The sequence below is a fragment of the Pristis pectinata genome, chromosome 32 (genome assembly GCF_009764475.1).
Source record: "Pristis pectinata isolate sPriPec2 chromosome 32, sPriPec2.1.pri, whole genome shotgun sequence".
In the NCBI taxonomy this organism is placed as follows: Eukaryota; Metazoa; Chordata; class Chondrichthyes; order Rhinopristiformes; family Pristidae; genus Pristis; species Pristis pectinata.
Genome location: NC_067436.1, coordinates 17,507,114 through 17,528,363, shown reverse-complemented (window position 1 = coordinate 17,528,363; position 21,250 = coordinate 17,507,114). Strand labels below are relative to the sequence as shown.

General features: G+C 47.8%; 1 protein-coding gene across 2 annotated transcripts in view; it reads right to left on the bottom strand.

The window, feature by feature from the left end:
• Positions 1-21,250, bottom strand: part of LOC127585338 (SH2 domain-containing adapter protein F-like) — a 180,106-nt gene that overhangs the window by 87,353 nt on the left and 71,503 nt on the right. For both annotated transcript variants that reach the window (XM_052042723.1, XM_052042724.1), the window contains exon 3: positions 1,507-1,725. In XM_052042723.1, the coding sequence (XP_051898683.1) occupies positions 1,507-1,725 (219 nt within the window). The remainder of the gene's footprint in view (positions 1-1,506; positions 1,726-21,250) is intronic.

Here is a 21,250-nt window from a genome sequence, read left to right as displayed (position 1 = left end):
GACACAATGGGCCAAATGGCCTCCTTCTATGCTGTCAGGAAATAAGAGAACCATGAGGCATCAGCTCTTGTTTGCCAACCAGTGACGGGGGGTGTGAGAATCAGAGACAATTTGGCCCATCCTGTCCATGTTGGCTCAGAAATAACCACCCGATCTAATCCAGAGAGTGTGGGGGGGAGGAGCGAGAGGTGGGGGGAGTGAGAGTGGGGGGGGAGGAGCAAGAGGTGGGGGGAGTGAGAGTGGGGGGGGGGCGCGCGAGACGTGGGGGAGCAGTCCAGGAACCCCACCTCTCCTGAAACTTGGCAGCATCACCAGCCATCGCATTCCATCCAACAACCCAGACAGTGCATTGCAATAGGCTGTTGAACCCTAGAGGGCAGCACCCCTCCCACGGCAAGCTTCAACCAAGGGAGTGGTCAACTGGGCTCTACTGACCCTGTGACAGCGAGTCTCACAGCCCTTTCCTGGAGACAACTTTTCCATTCTCATGTGGAATTGGAATTGGTTTATTATTACCACGGGTACCGAGATACAGTGGAAAGTTTAGCTTTGCATGTCATCCAGACAGATCATTTCAAAGCATTTAAATACATGGAGGTAGTACAAGGGAAAAGCTATAACAGAATGCAGAATAAAGTGTTACAGCTACAGAGAAAGTGCAGTGCAGGCAGACAATAAGGTGCCAGGGCTATGACGAGGTAGATTATGAGGTCAAGAGTCCATCTTTAACATGACATAGAAGGGGGCCGTTCAACCCATCGAGTCTATGCTGGCTCTCAGAGCAATGCCTTGAGCCCCAGTTGCCCACCAGTATATGCCCCTCTAACCCAGTCGCTCTCACATACTTATCAACTGCCCCCGATTCTCCAGTCACCTGCCTACACAAGGGGACATTTACAGTAACCAATTAACCAACCAGCATGTCTTTGGGGTGTGGGGGGGAACCCATGCAGTCACTGGGAGTCACAGACTCCACACAGACAGCAACATCACCTCGGTGGTCCACAGGGTCTGTTCCCGTGCTGTATGACTGCACCAGTTAGTAAGCAGCTGTGGACTTAAACCATAAGATATAGGAGCAGAATTGGGCCATTCAGCCCATCGAGTCTGCTCCATCATTCAATCCTGGCTGATTTTTTTTCTTTTCTCAACCCCATTCCCCACCCTTCCCCCCATAACCCTTAACCCCCTTACCAATCAAGAACCTTTCAATCTCTGCCTTAAATACACCCAGTGACTTGGCCTCCACAGCCCTCTGTGGCAACGAATTCCACAGATTCACCACCCTCTGGCTAAAGAAATTCCTCCTCATCTAGTTTTAAAGGAATGTCCCTTTATTCTGAGGCTGTGCCCTCGGATCCTGGACTCTCCCACTGATGGAAACATCCTCTCCACATCCACTCTATCCAGGCCTTTCAGTATCCAGCAGGTTTCAATGAGATCCCCCCATCCTCATCCACTGAGTACAGGCCAAAGACATCAATTGGTTAATGAGGAACCAATTACCTGCGAAAGCCTTTGAGATCCGGTCCTTCTTCCACTCCCAGGGTTGGTCGTACTCGCCAGGCGGCCGTTCGTCATCCTCAGGGAGACGGCTCTCTCGAGGCCGCTGAGAGGACACCTTCTCCGTGTCTGAGTCTCCACCGTTCTCCGTGGGTTCGTAGGGCGTGTCATACAGGGGCAGCGACTTGCTGGAAGCATCCTTTGACCCTCTCCGGCGTATCTCTGTGCAATAGTGGGAGAGCGTGTTAACAACATCTCGTCCTCGAGGGCGGAACAGAAACTACAGTCAACACGCACCGGCAGCCTTTAGGGATTGTCAGTGGACGGAGGGGGGCAGGGTATTCTTGCCTGGGAGAGGGCAGGGGAAGATCGGGCGGGGGGGGGTGGTGCAGAGATAGTCATGGAAACTTGCAATTGTCCCCAGTGTGTAGGTGAGTGGTAGAAGTCTGGGGGGGGTGGGTTGGCGAGAATAAAAATTGGGTTTAAGGTAGGGTCAGTGCAAATGGGTTGGCATGGACTTGATGGGCCAAAGGGCCTGTTTCTGAGCTGTATGGCTCTATGACTACGGGGTGAGTGACCCCCACCATCTGAGCCATGCCATCTTCTCACAGCTCCCATCGGGCAGGAGGTACAGAAGCCTGAAGTCCCACACCACCAAGTTCAGGAACAGCTAGTTCCCTTCAACCAGTTGGTTCAACCAGTTGGTTCTTGAACCAACTGACACAACCCTAATCACTACAGTTTCGCGACACAATGACCACTTTGCATTAAAATGGACCTTTTTTATGTTCTAATTGTGTTCTTTTTGTAAAAGTTGTTTAATTTATGCTCAATTTATGTTTTTGTGAATGCTGCTTATCTGATGCTATGTGCCTGTGATGCTGCTGCAAGTAAGTTTTTCATTGCACCTGTGCACACATGGACTGGTGCACATGACAATAAACTCGACTTTGACTGAGTGCTGAGAGCCAAATAGGAGGCCATTCAGCCCACTGTGTCCATGGCAGCCAAAGAAAGCCATCTGAGCTCACCCTTCCTCCCTGCTCCTGGTCCATAGCATCATGGCCAAGGGCATCTCATTAAAAGACACTTGGACAGGTACGTGAATAGAAAGGTTTAGAGGGATATGGGCCAAATGTGGGCAAATGGGACTCGCTCAGGTCGGCATGGGCCGAAGGGCCTGTTTCTATGCTGTGTAACTCCATGACTCTGTCTCGAGTGCCCATTCAGGGAGCAATGCAGTGAAGTGTTTCTGCCTCCACTTTCCCCAGCAGTGAGTTCCAGACCCCCAACATCTGCTGGGTGGAAATATTTTCCCCTCAATCCTTTCCCTCATTCAATTAAGATATCTTTATTAGTCACATGTACATCGAAACACACAGTGAAATGCATCTTTTGCGTAGAGTGTTCTGGGGGCAGCCCGCAAGTGTCGCCAACATAGCATGCCCACAAATTCCTAACCCGAACGTCTTTGGAATGTGGGAGGAAACCGGAGCACCCGGAGGAAACCCACACAGACACGGGGAGAACGTACAAGCTCCTTACAGACAGCGGCCGGAATTGAACCTGGGTCACTGGCGCTGTAATAGCGTTATGACTCAGTTATAGACTGCTCTGCCGAGGGAAACGATCACCCTGTCTGGGTCCTGCCATAACTTAATATTCTCCCCTTTTAAATCTGGCTCCAGTCTTCTCTGCTGCAAAAGGGAAAGTGGAGTGGGGGGGAAGGTAAAGAGAGGGAGATTAAATCAAGAGAGCAGGAGGCCACTCAGCCCCTCGAGTTTGACTAGCCGTTCAGTGAGATCAGCGCTGTCCATTGCCCTGCCCACACACATCCAGTCCCCAGTCCCTTGGTGTCCAACAACCCATCTGTCTCAGCCACAAATGAGCAAGCAGAAGATTTACAACTCCTCTGACCCAAGGGGGGCCGCTGAAGCGCAGCACCCCGTCAGCACCAGCCTGGGCTTTGTGCTCAAGTCTCTGGAGCGGGACTTGAACCCACAATCTGCTGACTCGGGGGGGAGAGTATGACCACTGACCGAGAGCTGACAACCATGGTGCCAGGACGATAGGCTGCAGAGTTCTGCGGATCTACCCGTAATGTGTGATGTCAGCGCCTCAGTGCTAACTGACCCTCTTACACTGTAGGGAAGTTGAGGGTTATGGGGATTCGGAAAGAAAGAGGAGCTGAGGCCGTGATCTCATGGAATGGCAGATTAACCTCGAGGGGCCGATTGGCCAACTCCTGTTCCTTAATGTCTTATGACCTGTTGTCCTGTGCCCTTGAGTCTGGGCAGTGGACCTCAGCACTCACTGTACAGCCAGAGAGCCACACAGAAACAGGCCCTCGGCTCACTGAGTCTGACCGACCACCAACCACATTCCTTACTATCATCGACTGCATTCAGTGCTCCAAGTGTGGCCTCCTCTACATTGGTGAGACCAAACGCAGACTAGGTGACCATTTTGCAGAACACCTGCACTCTGTCCGTAACCGCAACCTGCATCTCCCCGTTGCCAGTCACTTCAGCTCCCCCTCCCACCTATCACTGATATGTCAGCCCTCGGCCTCCTCCACTGCCAGGAGAATTCCAAACGCAAACTGGAGGAACAGCGCCTCATTTTCTGTCTTGGAACCTTGCAGCCTAACAGCACGAACATCATTGAATTCTCCCACTTTAGGTAATCCCCACACACACACACGCCCCCCCCAACCAGGCTTCTTCTCTTCTTCCCTTACCCAGCCTCTCTCTCTTTTTCCTAGCCCCTTCTTTTCCTTTCCCTCCTTACCTGTGACCCATCCCCTGGTGGATCTGCTCTCCCCTCCTCCCCAGCACCTGCCCATCACTATCTCTTACCTGCATCTACCTATCACCACCCTGTGCCCACCCCACCTCCCCTCTTTTGTCCACCTATCACTGCTCTGCTTTTCCCTCCTATATATTGGGCTTCCCCTTTTCCTACCTTCAGTCCTGAAGAAGGGTCCTGACCCAAAACATTGACCACCTGCTTTCCTCCACGGATGCTGCCTGGCCTGCTGAGTTCCTCCAGCATCATTGTGTTTTTCATCTAGATTTCAGCATCTGCAGTCCTTTGTTTCTCTCAACCACCAATTTACAATGATCCCATTTAATGCTTCCCACGTTTCCATTAACACCCCCCCACCCCCCCAGATTCCACCACATATCTACACATTAGGGGCAACTTATACGTGGCCAATTTTCCCACCCACCTGCACATCTTTGGGATGTGGGAGAAAACCGGATCAGCTGGGGGAAACCAACGCGGTCACAAGGAGAACATGCAAACTCCACACAGACAGCGCCCCAGGTCAGGATTGAACTCTGGTTCCCAGAGCCGTGAGACAGCGGCTCTACGAGCTGCGCCATGGTGCTGCCCTACTACACAAAAACCGTATGTACGTTTATCACTGCAGGGGACAAGAGATATGGGGCTCCACTCCACCCGATCGCTCCTCAGGAGATGTGCACCATCCCATTAATCGATCCCGTGTTGCCAACGGGTGATGTCTCCTTGGCTGCGGACGGCAGGCACAGGAACAGGGCCTGGAACTGGGTCAGGCACCGGGTCAACAAGAACAGCAGCCAAACCCAGCCTACAGGACTTGCAAGGGGCTGACAGTATCCACCATCATAAATGACTTGGATGAGGGTGTGGAAGGGTGGTTTAGTAAGTTTGCCAATGATACAAAGGTTGGTGGTGTTGTGGATAGTGTAGAAGGTTGCTGTAGATTACAACAGGATATTGATAGAATGCAGACCTGGGCTGAGAAGTGGCAGATGGGAGTTCAACCCGGAAAAGTGTGAAGTGATGTACTTCAGGAGATCGAATTTGAAGGCAGAATGCAGGGTTAATGGCAGGACTCTTAGCAATGTGGAGGAACAGAGGGATCTTGGGGTCCACGTCCATATATCCCTCAAGATTGCCACGCAGGTCGATAGGGTTGTTAAGAACGCGTATGGAGTGTTGGCCTTCATTAGTGGGGAGGATTGTTCAAGAACTGCGAGGTGATGTTGCAGCTCTATAGAACTCTGGTTAGGCCACACTTGGAATATTGTGTTCAGTTCTGGTCACCTCATTATAGGAAGGATGTCGAAGCTTTAGAGAGGGTGCAGAGGAGATTTACCAGGATGCTGCCTGGATTGGAGAGCATGTCTTATGAGGATAGGTTGAGTGAGCTAGGGCTTTTCTCTTTGGAGAGAAGGAGGATGAGAGGCGACTTGATAGAGGTGTACAAGATGATAAGAGGCATAGATTGAGTGGACAGTCAGAGATTTTTTCCCAGGGCGACAATGGCTAACACGAGGGGACATAATTTTAAGGTGATTGGAGGAAGATATAAGGGGGGGTGTCAGGGGTAAGTTTTTTTTAAACACAGGGAGTGGTGGGTGCGTGGAATGCACTGCATGCAGAGGTTGTGAGGGCAGATACAGTAGGGACATTTAAGAGACTCTTAGATAGACACATGAATAATAGAAAAATAGAGGGCTATGTGGGAGGGAAGGGTTAGATAGATCTTAGAGCAGGATAAAATGTCGGCACAACATCATGGGCCAAAGGGCCTGCAATGTGCTGTGGTGTTCCATGTTCTATCATGGTCCCTCAGCTCCACCAGACACTGCCAACAAATGCCCCAGTTGCAGCTCAGTGGGAATTTTGCTCACCTCCGAGCCAGAAGGTTGTGTCTCATTCCAGAGAGAGTTGAGGGCATAAGCATGGTAAACACTCCGGTGCAGTACTGGAGGAGCACAGCAGCGCCATAGGTGCAGCTTTTGGGTAGGAGAATTAATCACATTTTTCAGGTGCACATGGCTGGTCACTATGGGATCTTGCTGTGTGCATATCAGTACCATCTTTCCCATACTAAATCAGTGGCTACATTTCAAGTAAGTGCTTCCTTGCTTGCAAAACATCCAGGGGCATCCAGAGACTGTGAAAAATGCAAGAGAAAAGAAAGCTATTCATTTCAGTCTGGTTAACAAGCAATGAAAAGTTTATGAGCCTCTGTTGAGACACTGAAGACCAGCAAAATCTCTTTAAGCACACAGTGGCTTTGAGGACTAAAGTGGATTTGACCCTGAGCCTTAACTCTGCCTACTTCTGTGTCTGGTGTTAAGTAAACGTGTCTCTACCGCTGGGGCAAGTGTGTGAGCTGTTTCACAGGGGTGGCACCGGGAACCTTCAGGCCATCGGCCTGACACAGTAACACTGCTTCACACAGCTCCCCACAGCTACTGCCTGGTCTGCTAAGTGTTTGGAAGCATTTTCTGTCCTTATTTCAGCCCTGGCTGTGTGTCTCTGCACCAGGTACACACGGCTGCAGCAAACAAATCCCGTTTATGGGAGTTTTTCCGGCACCTGCCTCGTTTCTGCAGGCAGGGCGGTGCTGGCAAACTGACAGATGTCCGCTCTCACCTGCAGCCTCCTTCTGCAGCGTTCGAATTCTCTCATTATCCACACAGCTGGAGGCTGCTGACTTCCACTCTTGCCCTGTCTCACCCACAAGGCAGCAACAGCTCACCTGTGGTGAGAACAGGGAGGACAGAAGACGATTTGCATTGCCGTTGCCCCTTTTACATCCCTTTCCCGGTGTGCCACAATGTTTTACAGCTAATGAAGTACTTTCCAAATGCAATCACTGCTGTGATGCAGGAAATATTTGCACAGCAAGATCCCACAAAAACAATACTTTGCCCAGATGATTGGTTTGACTGAGGTTAGGTGAGGGATAAATAATAATGCCAGGATACAATAGAGGTGATAGATATGATGGACTTGACAGAGGTGCACAAGATGATAAGAGGCACAGATCGAGTGGACAGTCAGAGACTTTTTCCCAGGGAGACAATGGCTCACACGAGGGGACATAATTTTAAGGTGATTGGAGGAAGATATAAGGGGGATGTCAGGGGTAAGCTTCTTTACACAGAGAGTGGTGGGTGTGTGGAACGCACTGCCGGCAGAGGTTGTGGGGGCAGATACATTAGGGACATTTAAGAGACTCTTAGATAGACACGTGAATGATAGAGAAATGGGGGGCTGTGTGGGAGGGAAGGGTTAGATAGATCTTAGAGCAGGATAAAATGTCGGCACAACATTTTGGGCCAAAGGGCCTATACTGTGCTATAGTGTTCTATGTTCTACATTCTATATCATGGACAACCCCCCTAATCTTCTTAAAATCAGCATCATTGGATCTATCTCGTCACCCAGTTGAACATCCCATCTGAAACTCGGAACCTCAGAGTGCAATGCTCCCTCAGCTCTGCACAGGTGTGGCAGCCTGGATTTTTGCGTCCGGAATGGGATTTGCACAAACCGTGGGGGGGGAGTATTGGCTGGGGGGGTGGTGGGTGAGTGTCAGGAGGTTACAGGGTGGGGAGACAGGGTTATATTTTGGACCATAAGATACTCACGATAAAAGGTAAACAGCGAATTATCAAAGCAGTTCAACGACCAAATCCCGAGCCAAGCGCGGATGAAGACTACCGTTTCCCTCTTTAATTAGCTGCGAGTCACACAGAATCGAGTAGCTCGTTCATTTTGCCTCTGGTACATCGAGTCTGCATGGCCTTTAACACTGCATCCTGTATAATTACAGGGTTACACTCAGACCATGCGCCTCTCCGCATGTGAAGATTGTTTGAATAGTACCCTAGAGGCTTCACACAATACAATCATTAATACTCTCCATTCACATGGACAATCAATCATCCAAATATAACCTTTATGCCAAGATAATGTGGGTTATTGATGACCCTCTTGCTGCACAATTAGCAAATGCTAGTAGATATGCAGAAAACAGCATAAATCACCCTTACTAACAGACAGCACTGCACAACAACCTCAACTAGATCTTTACTCCTTTGCTCTCTCAAAGTTTACCCTGAGATAGAGGAAAACCGGCAATGATGTCCATCCCCTGTATCTCGCTACTTGCCAACTCTTCACACTGACCTCCAGACTGCGAGCTATTCACCATCACAACTTCACAGAAATCCTGCCCTCTTCAGCACCCGAGTAGTTGTAGTGCTAAAGCTCATTCAGAACCCAGGAGCCTTGCATTTCATTCCCTCTTTCTGTCTGGCCTTGTGATTTGCAAACAAAAGAAGATAAAAAAAAATAGCAGGAGTAGGCCACTCAGCCCCTCATGCCTGCTCTGCCCCAGGCCTGATCTATATTAGTTCCCAAGGTGATTGGGAAGGTTAACTCCCTGATCTCCCTGATCTTTCACCTCCTCTTTAAGTACCCCCAATGAACTAGCCTCCACAGCCCTCCAGGATAGAGAATTGCAGAGATACACCATTATGGTGGGATTCTGTCTAAGACATGTTCAGTAATAATCCCACAGAGTTAGCTTCACACCACGAACTCCTCCGCCAGACAAGCACCGGATGACCAAACCCCTGGTCCCTTCTGTACTGAGCAGAATTACTATTGGAATAACACATCATAGTAGGGCAAAACTAACCTGTCCCACAAAGTTGTTCCTACACAACTCAGTTTTAAATGACCCCCCCCCCCCCCACCAATCTTGTAATTATGTCCCCTTGTTCGAGACTCTCCCACTAGTGGAAACATCTCAACATCTACCCTGTTACGATCCTTCAGATTCTTATACGTTTCAATGAAGGGATATATGTAGGATTAGTGCAAATGTGTACTTGAGGTCAGCATGGATTCACTGGGTGCAGTGTTCTATGTCTCTGTGACTCTAATAAGATCACCTTCCATTATTCTAAACTCCAAGTAACATAGACCTAACTTCTTAGCCGCTTGTGAGAGAGCAACCCTCTCATCTCAGGGATTAGCCCGGTAAATCACATTTGGACCACTTCCCTTCTTAAATGCAGGGACCAAAACTGTGGACAGTCCTCCAGGTGTGGCCTAACCAATACCCCGCACACATGTAACAATACTTCCCCATTTCTAAACTCCGGCCCTTTTGCAATAAAGGCCAAGATGATATCTGCCTTCAGAACAACTTGCTGAATTTGCCTGCTAAACTCTTCTGATTTGTGTACAACACCACCTTAATCTCTCTGCACTTCACTCATCTGTAATCTTTCTCCATTTAGGTAACAATCTGCCTTTAGATCCCTCTTACTGAAGGGCATTGCCTCTCCTAATTTCTTTCAGGAAAACCTGCTGCTCACTGTGGAAGTGAGAATACCCTGACTTTTGCGGTAGTGGACAAGATACCAACTGCACCCAATCAAATCTCCAGGAATGCATTTTAATAGAGTTCTTTCTGTTTTGCAGTGGATGATGGGATACCTCGACTTCCATTGCGTTTTTTGCTGGAGAGCAAAGGAAAGCCAAGGTGATTGTAAAGCCCAGCAAGTAGGGAATAAGGATTGCTGGAAGGGGTAAAGGAGATTTCTCATGCAAGCTGGACATGGAAGAGTTAATGTTTGGTTCAAAATTTATATTCTTTTAACACAGCAAGTGCTCTTTCGAGACCCACAGTCAGTGGACCATAACAGCTAATTAAAAACTACCACATCTAATCCATTGCTTCAGTGCTAAACTCTGCAATTAATCAGAGCACAGCGTCTAACTGCTATAGTTTGTCTAATCTATTTTCGATCTTTACATGGTCAATATTTGAATACAAATCGATGAGCAGGTTTATTCAGCCGACTGATGCTTGATCAGACCATCCTCGGGACTATACATCTCAGGTAGGATAATGGCTACTGTAAGGTAGCCCTAGTGTAGGTAGGTAGGTAGGGAGTTTATAGGAATCAGAGAGAGGATAGGTTACAGGGAAAGGTCAGGGAATAGAATTGGCAGAAACCTGATGGGCTGAATGGCCTCCTTCTGTTTTGTAAGGAAATATGAAATAGAATGAAAAAGTTGTGTTCAAACCAATGCCCAATAACTGAACGCATCTCCTCACACCCCAACTCTATCTTGTTCCCCCCGTGTCCAGTCCCTTCCCACCTACATCCAGGGCACCTTGCTCTCCACCATTTTAATGAATTCCCTGACCCCCACCTCCTCACCTTTACCATGGACATCCATTCCCTATACACCTCCGTTCCCCATCAGGAAGACTTAGGGCTCTCCGTTTCTTTCCAGAACATAGGTCCAACCAGTCCCCCCGACCAACACTTGGCAAAACTTACGCTCACCCTGAACTACTTCTCATTTGACTCTTCGCACTTTCTACAAATCAAAGGTGTAGCCATGGGCACTCTCATGGGCTATGTCACGCCTGCCCTTCTGTTGGCTACGTGGAGCAGTCTTTCCTCCAAACCTACTCTGACACCACTCCCCAACTCTTTCTCCATTGCAACGATGACTGCATTGGTGAAGACTGCATTGGTGCTGCCTCCCCCACCTGCGCAGAACTCATCAAATCCATCAACTTTGCAACTAACTTCCATCCTGCCCTCAAATTCACTTGGACTATTTCTGACACCTCTCTCCTTTTTCTTGATCTCTCTCTCTCCATCAGGAGACAGACAATCCACTAGCATTCACTACAAACCCACTGACTTAAGCTGAGTTCCTCCTGCAGCTCGTTTTTTGCTCCAGATTCCAGCATCATGTGTCCCCATTAATGTTGTTGATCAGCACAGACCTGTGCCTCCAGTTACTCCTACAGCGGTGCCCCACGGACACCTAAAGTTCTGACCTCCCCTAAAAGTTCTTTGTACTCTGGTGCATACATTGAAGAGATCTTAGAAAAAATCTCCCGAAGACATCGGTATTTGCAGAGAATCCCTAGAATTGTAGCAAGAACTGCAGAGGCTCCCAGAGAGGGTGTTGGTGCTCCCTGGAAGTTCACCAAGATTGCTTCACAGAGGAGTTCCCCAAAAATGAAGCAATGTTTTCAGGTGGTCCCCAAGAACGTACTGATATTCACAATAGGTCCAAAGGACTGCATCAATAGTTATAAAAACTTTACAGAACTTTTACAAAGGATAGTACCAACCAGTTGCATTTATAAAGCCATCTTTATGTAGCAAAATGACTTGTAGCATGTCACAAGCACACTGCAATCAAGGAATTGATTGTGGACTTCAGGAAGGGGAAGTTGGGAGAACACACACCAGTCTTCATTGAGGGGTCAGCAGTGGAAAGGGTGAGCAGCCTCAAGTTCACGGGCAGCAACATCTCGGAGGAACTATCCTGGGCCCAACACATTGATGCAATCATGAAGAAGGCACGCCAGCGGCTCTGCTTCGTTAGGAGTTTTAAGAGATTTGGTGACTCTTTCAAATTTTTTATGGACGTATGGTGGAGAGCATTCTGACTGGTTGCATCACCTCCTGGTATGGAGGCTTCAATGCACAGGATCGCAAGAGACTGCAGAGGGTTGTAGACACAGCCAGCTCCATCATGGGCGCAACCCTCCCCGCCATCAAGGACATGAAGGCAGTGCCTCAAAAAGGCAGCATCCATCACTAAGGACCCTCACCATCCGGGACATGCCCTCTTCTCGTTACTACCATCAGGGAGGAGGTACAGAAGTCTGAAGACCCACACTCAACGATTCAAAAACAGCTTCTACCCCTCCACCAACAGATTTCTGAACAGTCCATGAACCCATGAACACTGCCTCGTTATTCCTTTTTGCACTATTTATTTATTTTTGTAATTTATAGTAATTTTTTATCTTTGCTCTGTACTGCTGCCGCAAAATAACACATTTTATGTCATACTTCAGTGATGATAAATTTAATTCTGAAATGACACCGTGCTTATCAAAGAGATCTTGGGATAGATGGACAGAGGGAGACAAGTTTTGAGGAGCACACTGAGGCAGAGACAAAGAGGTTTAGAGAGAGAATTCCACAGTTGAAGTCTGTGCTTGGTGAAGCCACACCCACTGATGGTGCAGGGATTAAATACCAATGGTCTCAGAGTCTCTGAGAATGTGCCAATAGTCAGAGCAAATCACCAATGCAGTAAGAGTTGAACAGCTGCCATAGCCCAAACTGAGTCATATTCAGAATGTGCTGGAGGAACAAAATAAAATGACCAGTGAAGTCTCGGGTCTTCATACAGGAAACAACCTTCAAGCAGAAGGAAAGAGTTTGCTCACCCCTACCTTGCTGGATGTATTCGACCAATCGCATGGCTGACTGCCAGTTAGACATTAGACAGTGTATCATTCTCATTCCCCTCATGGGATCCTCAGCCCTGACCAATCAATTAATGACGCCAACTGGTCCACACTAAATGTATTTAAAGGATACACCATCTGTTGGTTGCACTTTGCTTGAAGGATTATTGAGATGGGTGCCCAGTAATGAGAACTAATGAGGAAATCTGGCAGCTGGCACCAGGTGCAGCCAACCACAGTAAGGCGAGCACTTCTAAATCGGATAATCAGCATCTACGAGGTGAGTTCTGCCAATGCAAGCAAGCAGCAAGCTCGTGTTAGTCCAATAATGTGAGGAGAATGCATCTGATTCACATCCCTGTCCACCACCAGCATACTGTGGCTGCACTGTACACAAACCTGCCTAGGCCTCTCTCTGTATTCTAAGTGTTACTGACTCTAGACAGGTAAGGAATTGCAGGGGCCCTGGCAGAGATTTTTGTATCTTCCTTAGCCATGGGTGAAGTACCGGAAGGGTGGCTAATTTGATGCCTTTATTTAAGAAGGGCTGCAAGGACAAGCCAGGGAACTGCAGGCTGCTGAGCCCAACATAATCCATCTGTATTTGGAAAGGCAAGGACTGATTAGGGATAGTCAGTACAGCTTTGTGCGTGGGAAATCGTGCCTCGCGAATTTAATTGTGTCTTTGGAAGAGATGGCCAAGAGGATCGACAAAGGCAGGATAGCAAGTGTCACCTACGTGGACTTTAGCAGGGCCTTTGATGAGGTCCAGCGTGGTAGGCTGGTCCTGAAGGTGAGAGCACATGGGATCCAGGGTGAGCTGGCCAATTGGATACAAAGTTGGCTTGGTGGAAGGATTTAGAGGGTGGTAGTGGAGGGTAGTTGGAGGCTGGTGACCAGTGGTGAGCCGCAGGGACCGGTCCTGAACATTTGTTTGTCATCCATATTAGTGATTTGGATGAGAACGTAGGTGGATTGATTAACAAGTCTGCAGGTGACACCAAAGCTGGTGGTGTGGTGGACAGTGAAGAAGATTGTCCCAGGCCACAACAGGATCTACATCACCTGGGAAAATGGGCCAAGGAATTACAGATGGACTTGAACAAGTGCAAATTGATGCATTTTGGGAAATTAAACCAGGGCAGGAACTATCCAGTGAATGACAGGGCCTGGGGAGAGTTGTGGAACAGAGACACCTCGGATACAAGAACATAGTTCCCTGAAAATGGCAACACGGATAGACAAAGTGTTGAGGAAGGCATATGGTATACTTGCCTTCAGCGGACAGGGCACTGAGTACAAAAGTTGGGATGTCGTGTTACAGTTGTACAAGATGATGGTGAGACTGCACCTGGAAAATTGTGTTCAGTTCTAGTCACCGTACTGTAGGAAGGATGTGTTAAGCTGGAGAGGGTGCACAAAAGACTCAAGGATGTTGCCAGGACTGAAGGGCTTGAGTTATACAGAGAGACTGGACAGATTGGGACTGTTCTCCCTGGAGTGAAGGAGGCCAAGGGGTGACTCTATAGCGGTTTATAAAATCATGAGGGGCATCGAGATGGATGGTCACCGTCTTTTCCCCCAGGGTAGGGGAGTCTAAAACTAGAGGGTATAGGTTTAAAAAGTGAGAGAGGAAGTTAAAGGGGGCCCAAGAGGCAAGCTTTTGCACACAGAGGCAGATGGGTGTGTGGGACGAGCTGCCAGAGGGAGTGGTAGAGGCAGGTACGATTACAATGTTTAAAAGATATTTGGACATGTTCCTGACAGGAAAGGTTTGGAGGGATGTGGGCCAAACGCAGGCAAATGGGACTAGCTCAGGAAGACACCTTAGTCAGCATGGACACCTTATGCCAAAGTGCCTATTTCTGTGCTGTATTACTCTGCAATTCTAATTTAAATGGCTTAAATGGAGTTTAAAATGCAAAGGCCTTGCAAGTCAAGAAGGTACTGCAAGACTGTGCCACAAAAAAAATGCGGAGCGCTATTTTGAAGGAGGGACTTTCTTAGGAGGAGAGGCAAGGTGGATGATTGAATTACTGAAGGCCCATTTCTCACAGCCATTTCATTTACCCTGACAGCTATTCAATTAGTTTCAGTGCCCCCCAGTGAATGAGCACAGATAAACAAATGGTATAAAGATTTACACAAGGACTCTTGCAAATTGACTGCCCAATTAGAGAATGGGCTTCAGGGATCACATTTTCCCATTGCAGTGTCTCAGGTTTTATCTCTTCCATGTTTCCTTTCATCCCGTCACCAATCTGGTACCACAGCAGTCAGCAGGCTGCCTAATCCCATACCACCCTTTACCCGGGCCACCGCAGAGAAGGGGAGCTGCTCTGGTATTCATTGTTGAGTGGCTGCCGGGGAGAGCAGCTCAGAACATGCGACACTGACTGGTGCTCGAACCACAAGATGCATGCCCACGGTGTGTCTCCCAGAACTGATTTCAGGGAGTCTTGACCGGGAGGGCGGCAGAGGAATTCCAGAGATATCAGATCCCTGGGATAGAAAAAGGAGAGCAGGGATACTGGGCCAAGCCTGGATTCCCAGTGCAGTGAGGTGGGAGGGGAAAACTGGGGAGTGATCAAGATGTGGGTGGGTGGGGAGGGGAGAGAATTCTCTCTCTCTCAGGGGTGAGCGAGGAATGAATGGAAAGGGGAGGGGAGAGAATTTTCTCTCTCTCTCAGCAGGAGGACAGAGGGCAGGATACCTAGAAAGCATAGGGCCCATAGCATCTTGATAGGAGGAAGGGAATGGGGTGGCAGTGTGGATGTGTTGCACCTTGTTACATTACACTGAAACATCTCCAGTCTGTGACCTTAGGATCTTGCGCAGTCCTAGGGGAAAGAAAGAAAGTCTTGTATTTCTATGGCATCCTTCACATCCCAGTCTAGAAGTCATAAAGCACTGCAGCAAGAAAAGCCCACTGAAGTACGTGCACTCTTGTAATGTAGGACTCACGGTAGCTCATTTGTGCTCAGCAAGCTCCTGTAAACAGGACTGTGATAACAAGCAGGGATCTGCTTTTTTTGTCCTGTTGATTGATAGATAAACGTTGCCCCAGGACACTGGGGAGAGATCCCTTGCTCTCCTTCAACCTGGTGACGTTAGAAGTGTTACGTCCAGCTGAGGGAGCAGATGGAGCTTTGGGTTAACATCTCCTCCAAAAGTTGACACGTGGAGTCAGTGCTGTACAGCACGAAACAGGCCCTGGTCATGCCGACTGTTGTACTTATTATTCTGGTCCTACTTACCAGCATTTGACCTGTAGCTTTCTATGCCCTGACCATTCAAGTGTTTGTCTGCATGTTTCTTAAATATTGTAAAAGCACCAGCCATACCCACAGGCAGCTCAGTCCAGGCACCGACAGTGAAGCACTCCATCAGTACTGCACTGGAATGTCTGAAGCCTGGATTTTGTTCTCCATTTGGTGGGGTAGGACTTCAAGCCATAACCTGCTGACTTGCAGGTGGGAAGTTGAGCTCATAGTTTGAGAGTTCCGCAGTCCGGGTTCATGGGCAGGCACGGGCGTGTAGCGACTTGGGTTCAAATCCGGCCGCTGTCTGTAAGGAGTTTGTACGTTCTCCTTGTGTCTGCGTGGGTTTCCTCCAGGTGCTCCGGTTTCCTCCCACATTCCAAAGACGTATGGGTTAGCAAGTTGTGGGCATGCTATGCTGGCGCCAGAAGCGTGGCAACACTTGCGGGCTGCCCCCAGAACACTCTACGCAAAAGATGCATTTCACTGTGTGTTTCAATGTACATGTGACTAATAAAGATCTTGTCTTATGTTTTCACATTCACACAGACCTGAGCATTCTTTCCCCAACTCCCAGAGATCACTAGATCACCTCCAGCCACACACCATGGAGGTTTTGGGGCTGGGCTGTTGTGATCTTCCATTGTGTTGACCCCTAGGTCTGGGGATGGAGGGTGGAGTGACACATCTCTCCCCAGCTCACTCCGAATGAACAATGAGATTGAAAAGCTCAAGAACCAGAACACAAAGCCTCCCCTGCCCACATCCCCAGCAAGGCACCAACCGCACAATAGTCAGTCGACCCCAAATCACAAGGTCAAAGTCAAAGTCGAGTTTATTGTCACATGCACAAGTCCATGTGTGCACAGGTGCAATGAAAAACTTACTTGCAGCAGCATCACAGGCACATAGCAGCAGATAAGCAGCATTCACAAGAAAAGCATGAACAATTTTTACAAGAAAGAACACAATTAGAACAAAAAAAGTCAATTTTAGTGCAAAGTGATCAAAGTGGTCATAGTGTTGCTGAACTAATTAGGTCGTGTTCTAGCCTTAAGCCCAGCACCAGAAAAGTACAGGAATTATACCTAGACCCATTGGACAGTAAAGATCCCACTGTATTACTTGAGCAGCATCTGGGTTATTCCTCACTTAATGCACCAAAAATATCAATTGCTCATTCACTTTACTGCCAAGACATTGGACTTCCAAACCCCCCTTGTGTGTGGGTACAGTTGTGAGACATCAGCCGGTGGACACAGTGGCTCTGTTATGCCAGTTCACTGTCCTGGACCAGCAGTTCTGAAGTCTGAACCAGTGACCCTGATCCACCAAAGGCAAGTGAAAAATGTAGGAGGCAGCTAACTGAGCTAATCCCGAACTAAAAAAAAGTATTGCTGGCCACGAAAACACCAATTTAGAACTTAGAACATAGAGAATATATAATTTGTCATAAAAATCCATCTGGTTCACTAATGTCCTTCAGAGAAGGAATCAGCCAACCTTACCTGTGCCTGGTCTTTACTGACTTCAGACCCCTGTCATATAACCATCCTATGACATGGCCAGCAAGGCTCACAGTTCAGAGCAGTAGGAAATGATTAATAAACAATGACCTTGCCAATGACACCCACATCCCACAGGTGAACAAGAACAATTAAAAGCCTTATAAATGCAAGCCCCTCTTTTCATTCTGTAACCTTTCTATGTCTGAAATGTTCCCCACTACAGCAACCATTCACGAACTTCAGAACTGAATCTCTTACTGCAAAGTGCCCGAGGGACAGAACACAGTGCTGGGGAAAAATTATATCTCTGCTCTTCGAGTGTGATGCGGAAGTTGGAGTTAATTTATTTTCACTAAATTTGGGGCCCAGTGATGTTTGCTTCAGAATTCATTAAACCCTTGCTACAAGAAACAGCCAAAAAAAAATCAAAAGCAAAATACTAATCTCACAGGGCAAAACCTTGCCCCCGATCGATTAATCCTTGTAAAGGAGCCATTCCTTCAGGTCAAGATCTATCTGCTGTGTTGCCAATACTGAATCCATAAGGAAATGTATAACGTTTAAAATTATGAAGACTCATTCAAGAGGGAAATTTGAGGTTTTTCAGAGGAATTAAAGTGGGAAATTTATGACACAGCTCAAACTTTGAAGAACAGGTTTGAGAAGCATGTTCCACCAGATCCCAGCTGCTCTGGAGAGCTGCGAGGTGCCCATATCCTGCGGTAGCTGGTACCATCCGAGCAAGGGGACGTTTGACCAGAGTATCACCAATGGAAACTTGGAAAATAAGGGGATGGTCATTTAACACTGAAGCATGTAGGAACAACTTCTAGCAGAGTCATGCAATACGGAAAAAGGTTCTTCGGATCACCGAGCCTGTACCAACCATCAGCACCCATTTACATGAGTTCCGTATTAATCGTAGTTTTTTATTTTCTACACATTCTCACCAATTCATCTGAGTCTACCACTCACCTACACACTGAGGGCAATTTACAATAAACCTAACAACCCGCACATCTTTGGGATGTGGGAGGAAACTGGAGCACCCAGGGAAAACTCATCACGGTCACAGGGAGAACACACAAACTCCACACAGACAGCACCGGAGGTCAGGATTGAACCCGGGCCACTGGAGCTGAGAGACAGTGCTTCTTCTGGCTGCACCACTGTGCTGCCCAAAGGATAGTGAATCTCTGGAATTCCCTATCCTGGAGCGTTGTGGAGGCTGGATCATTGGGGGTATTTAAAGAGGAGGTGGATGCACTTTTTGAAAGATCAGGCAGTACAGAGGAAGAGTTGAGGCCTGGGGCAGACGAGGCATGATCATAGTGAATGGTAGGGCAGGTTTGATGGGCCGAGTGGCCTACTCCTGTTCCTATTCTCTTAAGTAGTTATGTCTTTTTTTTATGTTCTTGCTCCATAAAGCCAAGGTTAGATGGGTTAAGATTGGAAGAGCAATCCCTTTCAATCCCAGACCAAACTCTGCCCAAAAGATTGGCTGGAATCACACTGGTCAGACAATTCGATTGGCTGCCCAGAAAGCGGGTGAATTTGTGGCTCCCACATAAGGAATGGAGAGGAGGCAGCAGTGATTCCTCCTGCAGTTGAAGAGCCTGTTAATATTCACGCTTGGGAGAAGTTCAGGGAAGTGCAGAGGAAGCAACCCAAGGACTGAACCCCAACAATCACCAGGAGCCTGGGAATTGAGGGGCAGCTTCACTCTGCCCATGGTTTGTCTATGGACCAATGGTAGAGGCAAAAACTAAAGCGATAGTCCTTTCCAAGACCAACAATAAAAAGTACTGAGATACATGTGAACTTTTCAATAAAAAAATTCTAAAGACATTGGACCTGAACGAAAAGTTTAGTCGTCGGATTCCAGAACTGTGAATTATGAACCCTACACAGGAAAAGGTCATTCAGCCCGCTGTGTGGGGAAATCGAGTTCAGTCCCATCTCCTGCTATTTCCCCCAGCCTTGCAGATTATATCCTCCTCAAGTGCCTATCTGATTCCCTTCAGAGAACCCTTGTGATTGATGCAGGGTTTCGACCTGAAATATCAACAATTCCTTCTCCCCCTCACAGATGCTGCTCGACCCACTGAGTTCCTCCAGCAGACCAGATTCCAGCATCTGCAGTCTCTGGTGTCTCCTTGTGATTGATGACAGGCTTGGCTCAAGTAACTCAGAGAAGATTTTGCACCATATGCAATGCTGTCAGGGTTTCTGCAGTTTGTGTGGCTCAATCCCTAAATTTCAGCTCGGAACCCCAATCCCTTCCATTAAAGGTCTAAGGAAAGATGATTGCTAAAAGATGCAAACAGGGAGATGAGATCACTTATTCTTCACCAAAGTCTGTTTTGACATTGATAGAATAAAGCCAATGACCTCATGGGAAAAGCCCCAATGACTCAGCAGGATAGGATGGCAGTGGTCAAGTTGGTCAACCACCATCCTGGAACACGGATCCAGAGATGTGAGTTCAAATCCCATCAAGGCAGCAGGGTAGTTCAAATTCAAGTAACTAAATAAATCTGGAAGTTAAGAAAATATCTACGTTCAGTAGTGCTAACCACAAAACTCTGATCATCATCAAAGTTCCATGTAAATATAAGAAATAGGACCCCATATGCCTGCTCTGCTGTTCAATAAGATCAAGAACCTGGTCTGGTTTGTCCTCAGCTCCACTTTGCTGCCTGTTTCCCCTCACCCTCGACGCTCTTGTAGTCCAATACTCCATATCTCTACCTTGAATATATTCAATGATTCTTCCTCCAAAGATTTCAGAAATTCCTCACCTTCATAGTAAATAGGTGATGACTTCTCCTGCAACCATGTCCCCTGGTTCTAGATTATCCCATGAGGGGAAACACCCTCTCCACATTCACCCTGCCAATCCCCCTCAGATCTTAAGTTTCAATGAGATCACCTCTCATTCTTCTAAACTCCAATGAGCAGAGGGTCAAACTTTCCTTACGGTGCAATCCTCTCCTCCCAGAAACCAACCCAGTGACCCTGCACCGAGCTGCCTCCAATGCAAGTGTTTCCCTCCTTAAGTAAGGAGAACAGCACACTAGGTGTGGCCTCACCACCGTGTACAGTTGTAGCAAGTCATTCCATCTTTTATACTCCATCTCCTTTGCAATGAAAAAGCAACACTCCTATTACTTGGAGCTCCAGCATGCTAACTTCCTGTGCTTCACGTACAACAACACCGTTCTGTGGTCTCTCTCCAGTGAAACAATATTCCTCTGGTCTTCCTCAGACAGTGGACAACCTCACATTTCCCTGCATTACATTCCATCTACCAAACTTCTGCCCACTCACTCACCCCATCTACATCCGTTTGCAGACTCTGAATCCTCCTCACAGCTCACGTTCCCAGTTTGTTATTGTCAGAAAGTGTGTCTACATTACACTCAGCCCTGTCATTAATATCACTTGCAACTAGCTGGGGCCCCAACACTGACACTACTTACAATAGCGGAGCTAGTTTACCTTCCTCCCCCCTTCTCTATAACTACTTTTTTCTTTCCCAGTTCTGACAAAGGGTCTTCAACCAAAAACATAACTCTGTTTCTCTCTCCACGGATGCTGCCTGACCTGCTGAGCATTTCCAGCATTTTCTGTTTTCTTTGCAAGTTTCCAGCATCAGTAGTTTTTTAGTTCATCATCATCGTTTGTAGAAGGAAAACTGGTGTCCTTTTGTGGTCTGGATGATGACCGAAGCCTTTGGTCTGAATGAGGGAGGTATCAGCAGAAAGGTGCTGGGGTCCACCTGAAGAACCCTCTGCTTTGTCTGAGTACAGTAAAAATCCGCTAGAATGTTCGGGACTCTGGTGGTGCTGAGCGAGCAGATTTTCCACACTATCGGATGT